Raw genomic sequence first — 8,754 nt, 5'->3', positions numbered from 1 at the left:
CCAAAATAGATTCAAGTGGCTACCTCCCCTGGGCTGAGTATGCTCATTGTCTCACTTAACCACTCATCCACAGGTCTCACTCCATTTTGTTGAGTGCTGGGTTGCCAGCATTTGCTTTTCCCCCATCAGGGGAACCCTCCAATGTTCTGTCAGTGACTGGATAAGAAAACGCAAACAGACCAGTGTTATTCATCAACAGAAGAATCAGGAAAATAGATGTCACCACAAAAACATGCCATGACAAAGTGGTCAGCTGCTGTGGTTGTTCACACAGAACCTGAGTTTGAAACTCCTATCACAAAAGCTAAGTCCTTATTTTATTGGTCCTTTCAAGATAGTTAAACAAGTCAATGTGACAAGATAGTTAAACAAGTTATTACCACCTTACTATAGAATAGCCCCATAATTTTGTAGCTCACTGCTAAAACAACCAGTTTCCTAATTACAAGCAATAATATAATAATATAATATAATAATATAATAATATAATATAATCTGGCAGACTAAGAGGGTTTAGGCTTTGAAGAAAGATCCAAGATTTGGAAAGTGACATCCACGACACTTCAACTGTAGAGGATTTCCTCAAAGAAAGCTCAGATTATACCTTGCAGGGGTTGTTTGGGATTCTCAGTGCCATCTCTTGTATTTTAAATGTATGAAACTCCATTATCTACATTAAATTATGTACTTATGCATTTTATTTGTATTAAAAGGCATTTTAAAACATCATTTAAAACATTGTAAAAAGCAAGAGATATGGAATGCTACAGTACCTCCAGTATGTTACCTACTACTAAGTATGCAGATATCTTTAATTAGGCTGTTTTCATTTACTTTTAGAGATTGCTTTTGATGTGTATTTATTTCAAATTCTGCATTATTTTGGTACTGCAAGACATCAACAATAAAAATGCTTCTTACCTTTTAGTGATGTGCTTTACTGCTTCAGTGTAGTTATTAATTTATACTGAATTTTAGAAAAGGCTGCAACTATGCGGAATAATAGCAAATATTCCTTGTACAAAGTAGCCTACACTGTGACATCATTAAGCTGTCAGTTCATTTGTCAAATGCCTTCTTCCCCCTCTGGCTGTTTAGACAACATCAGCCGGACCCCACCAAAAATGCTAAACTACTGCATGGCTGCATGGTTTCTATGTTGTAAAAGTGGTGTGAACTGAACCACAGTAAAGACACAGAGGTTTGCAGAAATCAGCAACTGAAGAATCAAGGAAAATCCTTCTGTTTTTCCCTCTGGTGGAACCCTTAAAATGTAAAAACCTTTAATAAACCTACAGTGGAGGAATGACATCTTGCAGATCGTTTGTTCAGATTGTTATATTTTGAGAAAATGTCATAATGAATTTGTCATCTAATAAATAGTTGTTTTTTTTTGCCTTTCTTCATGTTATACAAAATAGTCAAAATGTACAACATGATAAAAGGTTAGCCATCAATAAACTTTTATATAAGGTTATGCTCTAAAATACTTACTAAGCATGATCATTAAATTGACCAGATGTCTTCAAACATTAGAATCATGAAACTGTGCTTCACTCAGTTTCATATATATATAATGTGTGTGTGTGTGTGTGTGTGTGTGTGTGTGTGTGTGTGTGTGTGTGTGTGTGTGTGTGTGTGTGTGTGTGTGTGTGTGTGTGTGTGTGTTTGTGTGTGTTTGTGTGCAGGACTATTGTTGACACAATAAACTCTGAATTGTAAACATGTACTTTAAATATGCTGAGCCCATAGTCAAACTAACGTAAGTCTGCTTGAAGATGGCATTTCGCATAATAATAATAAGATAATAATAAGAAATAATTCTAATGACATAAATCCGTTTTCTATTTTTTTTTCTTTTTTTGGGGTTAGTATTGAACTGTTTCCACAATTTCAAATGTCACAAACTAAATTAGAACTCTTGCATTAGCAAATAATTACCTTAGTAATATATATTCTTATATATAACCATCATCTGATTTATCACTTCCAGATTCAAGAATTAAAACTCCACCACAATGATCACAATTGCTAACTACAACACCTTTCCAACAGCTATTGTTTGTTGACTTGTGACACAGGTGTCATCTTTATTGCAACCGGTTCTTGATTGTGACTGTTTTGTCCACAGCGCCACCTAGCATCACATTGTAGAAACAGCATGTGTGCTGGTCTCAGATTAATCACCATTAGTCTTAAAATATCTGAGCACTTGTGTATTTATGGACATTGTAAACAGCATGTTGTATTAGTGAAGGTAATAATGTAGTCCCCCAAGGTATTGTACAGACAGCGTAATAGGTCATTCATTCATCTTCAGTAACCGATTTATACTGTTCAGGATAGGAGTGCACCTTCACCACACAGTCACACCTAGACAGAGTTTAGAGTAGCAAATAACCTCGCAGATGGTGTAAGCAGGGTGTGAGGAAAATAGAAAAAACCTTCAAAGTCAGTACAAAACCAGGTACCATGTAGCTGTGAAGTGGCAACTCTACCTGCTGCCACACCACGCTGCCTGGTGTAGGATAAAGTTTATAGTAGTTGGATAAGTAATGTGCCAACATAGTGGATATAATTTACCACCATTATACATATACATACCCCTAACATGCTATATATTATATGACTCAAACACTACTGATAGATCACAGCAAAAACAATCTGGCCAGTCCTAGTGAGATGAATAGCATGTAATTGGAGAGTCTTATTTAATATGTTCAACAAAAACAAACAAACAAATAAATAAATAAATAAATAAATAATACATTTATAAATTATTTGCTTATTATCTGCTTAGTTATCTCTCACCCATCAGAGGCTACAGTTGGAAACAACCAAAAGAGATTTACAGCACATTTGTTTAGATATAATTATCTATATGAAAGCTTTTATTAGATTAGAGCTTTTTATGGCCTCAACAACACTTTCAATCATGATATTCCTTGGTTATTAATCACATGACTGAGGACAGAGTGGACACTGGACACACAAGAAGAATGTTTATAGAAATGAATAGAGTTTATTGAGACGGTAATCAAAAACTATCAAACAAAAATGTTTCTATCGGTGCAACAATCCAGTGTTGTAGTTCTGGTCAACTCTGACTGGTCAACTCTGATCTTGACTCTGATATAATAATTTGAGTGCTACTCAATTATATTCAGAAATTATAGATAAACAATAAATGATTTATATAAAGAAAATTTGCTTGGCAGTATGCCAACAATAACCTAGGATTGCTGTCTCTTCACACTCGACTGATCCCACATCCTGCCAAAGGGGGAAAATGTGTTAATCAAACGTGTTAAGTCCAAAAACAACAAAAGTTTTGGATGCAGAGATTTTCTAATAACTTAGAAATTTCACCTCAGAGAAAAACTTTCTACATTTCCCTTAAGTCTCAAATAAGTGAAATAAATATAAACTAATCTAAACTAAACTAAAACATTTATTTTACTCTTACAAACAAAACTAGTCCAGTTTTTTGAGGTTCTGATATCAGTGATTAATGCAGATTAACTACATTATTTCCCCAGGATATATAGCTGAGCCACTACAGATTAAGACTGCATTTTTCAGACTTAAGATGCTTTCATCAATGTCACTGTTATTTAAGTACAATGTGGCAAAAAAAACATTGTTTTAAATCATTTATAATTTTAAAATACTTTTCTGATAGATATTGACAATTTTCCCTTCTGATCAGTGTGAATTACTCAACTTGTGTCATTAAATATGCCTATATATTACAAAGCACAGATATTTTAACCAGAAGCCACAATTTCTTAATATTTATATAAATACTTTTTTTTGAAAACCTATCCAAACAAAGGGTTTGTTGGGTTGTTTAAGTACTTGTTTCATTATATATATTACTTAAATATGTAAGAAACACATGTGTGTGTGTGTGTGTGTGTGTGTGTGTGTGTGTGTGTGTGTGTGTGTGTGTGTGTGTGTGTGTGTGTGTGTGTGTGTGTGTGTGTTTCTTACATGTTTCAGTAAATTAGAGGTTGAATCTTTAACAAGATGCATCCATTAATTTTTACACTGTAGTTCCTATGTTTTTAAAGAGGGTGCATTCTAATTATGTGACTGTTTTTATTAGGCTTCAGTGTGTTGCTGCTTTAACAGGGCAGGATCAGATATGTATATAATATGCATTTCACTCATAATAAAATTATTGTGTGGTGTCTATTACAAGCCTGGTTGTTTACTCACTTGATTACTGCACAGGTCCCTTGGCAGCATCGAACATTTTCTTACGGCCTTCCATTCCGGACATGGCCTCCACGTTTTTCCTCCAGTCACTAACCTCTACGGTTTTTTCCTGCAGCACACACACACACACACACACACACACACACACACACACACACACACACACACACACACACACACAGAGAGAGAGAGAGAGAGAGAGAGAGAGAGAGAGAGAGAGAGAGAGAGAGAGAGAGAGAGAGAGAGAGAGATTTTATACTCAGATTTTGAGCAATCTTTGATATAAGATGCACAGAAGTCCTCAGATCACTACCACACCTTTTCTGTGTCCTCTTTCTTGACTGATTTGAGGTTTGCTCTCAGGTCTAATGACACTTTGTGTTTGGAGCCCAAGAGAGAGCGCAGGATGGCATCTGCTGACACTCTTACCCTTCTCAGATTGGGCCGTTTAAACTTCCCTCTCAAGTCTAAAACCTTAATGTTTAGATCTTTTATCTGCATAAAGGAAGACCATACAGATTTATAGATTTATATGCAATTCATTTTTTTAAACACATATGAGTGAGAGTTTTAACCTCTCTGGTGTTATGCAGCACTTTTGCTTCAATATCATAGCGCTCCTCATCCACCTCGTCTATTTTGGCATGAAGCTCCCGACACAGTTCCTGTCAGTGGTGTGGAAAACGATGACATGCTTTTTAGTTTTCAAATGAATGTTTCAGAAATTCTTACATAAAGAATGCAAAATTTGGTTGTTTTAATCTAGTTTAATGATTGATCTAGTGTTTATTTGAGTGTACATACATGGAGATCTGCAAAAGACATTCCACTAGTCTGTAGAACAGGAGCTTTTTCTGCCAGATATTGCTGTTTTTCCTCTTCTTTATCCACTGCCTCCTGCTCCAACATTTCTTTAGCTTTAGCAACCATCAGGCTCTGCATACACATACAGAGATAGCACGATAGAGACCATGATTTTCATGTTGAATGAGTCTTGGTAAATGATTTAATACAGCTCTATTCATCTCTACATTTTAGCTCATTTAACAGTTCACAATCATGTTTCTCTATAATCTACTGCACATACATACCTTCAACATTAGTTTACGTGAAGCTGAAATCTTGGACTTTTTCTAGTGGATATTACACAACAGCACAGCAAAATTTCAGAGTTTGTTTAATCAAATCAGTTCAAGAATATTTGCAAGAATACTGCCATAGCTATGTCTTTATTAGCATGCTTTATTAAAATTAAAATGATTAAAATCAGAAAAAGGTTGCGTTATTTTATTTTATTTTTTTTGCTACAGGACACAAATAATAGATACAAAACAATAGAAATAGCTATAGATACAAAACAATACAAAATGTAAACATCACTTACCTCTTGCCTGCAAAGTGAAAAAAAAACATTGTTAAGCAGTGACTGATATGAATAATGAGTATTCTTTCTTTTTTTCCCCACCTTAGTCACAACTTAAAGTTCTGCAATAGAAAATTTTACTAAAATGTTCCTATCACCACTGTCGCATTCCAGATTTCATTAAAAAATTCCCACTGAAGCTCCTTGTTGACAATTCGGACTAAATATAGTTTTCATTTGCTGTGAGGGCAACTGCAAGAAGATGAGATGGAAGGCAAAAAAGAAACACAACTCACTCAGGCATCTTTACAATGTGGATCCAACCTAGAGGACAAAAATAAAAGCTTTTGTTATAAAGCTCAGCACAATGGGGAGAATTAAGTGCTTTAGCCATCAAGACTAACGGAAGAGATCAGGTTTCAGTTGCCAGCATTACAAGAATAACAAGATGCATTGTGAGTATAACAAGAGCCATTCTGAAGTTTGTCTTGAATGCAAAATAATCATTTCTGACTTTTTATAAAATGTATTGTCATATTGAAATAACTCTTGTAGAAGTTAAAGAATGTCAACACATTCACTGGACTGATTATCAATAATCTATGCTGCAATAAACATAGTAATACACTGTATAGTAAAAATTAATTCACTTTGCTTTGCAACTCTGGGCCACTTTTGATGTGATAACTTTGGCCACACACACACACCTTTAAAATAAAGTGTTGTCTGACACAAAGTGTATATGTGGATAACGGCATGCCAACTCTTTCAGATAACAAGCCGGCTTTCTCCTAGATTTCCACCAGTGCTGTGCCATAAATAGACGTTCATCGGGCTTTTTAAAGAGCTTTTGCCTTCTGTGAGTTTTAAGGAAACTCTTTTAAACATCCACGTTGTACAATATTTCCTTGTATGTGAAGTAAATGGATTGTACAGCTTGGAACTGGAAAATAATATTATATTAATTTCAACATTTGAAATATTACATATTTAGCAATCTATAGATTGTAGTTTGGATAACAATCAGTCCATATACTATTAAAGGACAAGTCTGCTTGGGGTTTCATATAACAAAGAAAATAAGAAAAAAATAACAATAAATGAAAAATGTGGAAGTTTTCACAAATTATGAATAATGTATAAGTTCATTTTTGTTCATTTTTATTTAAATGATCATTTTTAAGACAATAATTTAAAGTAAAGGTATGTGAGCTTACCTCTAACACAGTGATGGAAGGAGGGATGCACCACAAAATGATGCTCAGAAACAATGTCTCCTTCTTTTAAGCCAACCCCTTATTGTTCTTGCCTTGCTTCTCACTGGGAGATATTTATAGAAGCACCGACACACACACACACACACACACACACACACACACACACACACACACACACACACACACACACACACACACACACACACACACACACACACACACACACACACACACACACAGCTCTTATCCAGCACTTCTTTTTACTTCTAGAGTTGCTTAACAAAGTCCAGCACCTACTTTATCGTTACTTTATCATTCCAGTATCACTGTGTCTATCATTGTCTTTGCTTCAGTCCCAATAATCCTCAATTTGTCTAAGTCAGAGATACAAGAACAAAATTGGATTATTAGGAATTTGCAATTTGTATATGAGTGAATTACATCATTGTAATTCATTGGAAAGTTTTTAATTTCTTGTTGGATTTCATGATTATGATTAAGCTCATAGTTTCATTAATAATTCATTCTTTTTTATAAGATCTAAATTTGCCCGGATGCTAGGCAATGTTTTGGTAAACAAAGAAGCTGTCTAGTTGCACCACAAAATGATTATGCAAACTAAAATCAGTGTTAATGTCATTGCAGGGGCTCACAAGTTTTATATAAATATAAATGGCACCTTAATTTAAATTAAATTTTAAAAATGCAATATATGGCCAAACGTATGCTAGCACATGGCCATTACCCCAATATATGCTTGGTGATATCCTCATTCAGAAACTATGGGCTTTAATATAGATTTGTCCATTCTTTCCTACTGTAACAACCTCCACTCTTCTGGGAAAGCTTTCCACTACATTTTGAAGCATTGCTTTAGAGATTTGCTCATTCAGCCAAAAGAGCATTAGTGAGCTCAGGCACTGATGTAAGGTGAGAAGGCCTGGAAATGCACAGGGGAATTTTCACACTAAAACCAGGTTTGGACTAGATCCCATGGTTCTCATGAAGTGAAATCTTAATGCTACAGTACAAGACATGCTAAACAGTTCCAGCAGTGTTGTGCTAGTTACTAAGAAATAGTAACTAGTTACAGTTACTAGTTACTTCATTCAAAAAGTAACTCAGTTACTTTGTTGATTACTTAAACCAAAAAGTAACATGTGACTGTTAAAAGTAACTTTTTAGTTACTTTTTTTTAAAGAACATTCTTTAATGTCCCCATTAATGCATTATAGTCTATACATATATATGTTTGTTGATCGGTCACTGGCTGACAGTCCGGTTAAAATCTAGTCGCTGGTGTTTGGCTGGAGGGGCTTGGCTCACTTTGAATGTGCCCACCAACACCGGATTAGCTTCTAGCTTTGTAGTTTCTAGAGGTGCTTCGCAGATTGGAGTTGGTTTATCGCAGTAGCCTATATAGGACTTTCGAACCAGAAAGACACAGCTTACATTTGACTAAAAGGTTTTTGACTTTATGCTCCACTAAAGTGAAATAATGAGTATATTCCCACTTAGAGAAACTCGTCTTGCTCTCGCCTTGACTTATCATTACTGCTGCACATACACGGATAAACGGAAACACGCCCACAGTGTGACGTCTTCTTCGTGTTTACAGGTTGGCATCCACCAATCGTACAATGCGTCACTGCTGTAAACAGGTTAGGCTGTAGGCTACACCTCTATGGGGTCAGAATTGTTTCGTTATTCTGAATAAACACATTATGATCCACAAATAAATATAAAGAGTTTCACAATTATTTTTACAAATTTCACAAAAAGAAATGAAATTCACAAATAAATAAAATGGGATTTGCAAATAAAAAAAATATTTATAAATTGTATTTATTTGCGAATTGCTTCCTGCTCATTTGTGGATTGCGTTCTGTGCATTTGTGAATCGCGATCATAATGTATTTATTCAGAATAACGAAACAATTCTGACCCCATACA

The 8,754-nt window shown here is 35.0% G+C and overlaps 1 protein-coding gene across 4 annotated transcripts; it reads right to left on the bottom strand.

Annotated features, from left to right (window-relative positions):
• Nucleotides 1-2,998: 2,998 nt before the first annotated feature.
• On the bottom strand, nt 2,999-8,494 carry tnni1b (troponin I type 1b (skeletal, slow)). Of its 4 annotated transcripts, XM_027147137.2 has the most exons (10): nt 6,802-8,494; nt 6,292-6,527; nt 5,881-5,908; nt 5,606-5,612; nt 5,313-5,354; nt 5,026-5,157; nt 4,797-4,886; nt 4,540-4,716; nt 4,222-4,330; nt 2,999-3,273 (listed from the first exon to the last, which is right to left on the bottom strand). In XM_027147137.2, the coding sequence occupies exons 3-9, from the start codon at nt 5,886-5,888 to the stop codon at nt 4,226-4,228; spliced, it is 561 nt and encodes a 186-aa protein (XP_027002938.1). In that variant the 5' UTR covers nt 5,889-5,908; nt 6,292-6,527; nt 6,802-8,494; the 3' UTR covers nt 2,999-3,273; nt 4,222-4,225. The 4 variants fall into 4 exon arrangements, with proteins under 4 accessions (XP_027002938.1, XP_027002937.1, XP_047670049.1 ...); XM_027147136.2 differs by lacking the exon at nt 6,292-6,527; XM_047814093.1 differs by lacking the exon at nt 6,802-8,494 and having other exon boundaries at nt 6,292-6,795.
• Nucleotides 8,495-8,754: the final 260 nt, after the last annotated feature.

Source organism: Tachysurus fulvidraco, chromosome 5 (genome assembly GCF_022655615.1).
Source record: "Tachysurus fulvidraco isolate hzauxx_2018 chromosome 5, HZAU_PFXX_2.0, whole genome shotgun sequence".
NCBI classification, from domain to species: domain Eukaryota; kingdom Metazoa; phylum Chordata; class Actinopteri; order Siluriformes; family Bagridae; genus Tachysurus; species Tachysurus fulvidraco.
The sequence above is the reverse complement of the archived record's forward strand: the minus strand, read 5'-3'. Positions and strand labels throughout refer to the sequence as shown.

Excerpts from the sequence above, each read along its gene's own strand:
- tnni1b (XM_027147135.2), bottom strand. The coding sequence starts at position 5,978 with ATGGCTAAAGCACTTAATTCTCCCCATTGTGCTGAGCTTTATAACAAA. Across the intron at positions 5,158-5,312 it reads CACGTAAACTAATGTTGAAG|AGCCTGATGGTTGCTAAAGC; the intron begins GTATGTATGTGC and ends ATGTGTATGCAG. Across the intron at positions 4,331-4,539 it reads AGAAAGAGGACACAGAAAAG|GAAAAAACCGTAGAGGTTAG; the intron begins GTGTGGTAGTGA and ends TGTGTGCTGCAG.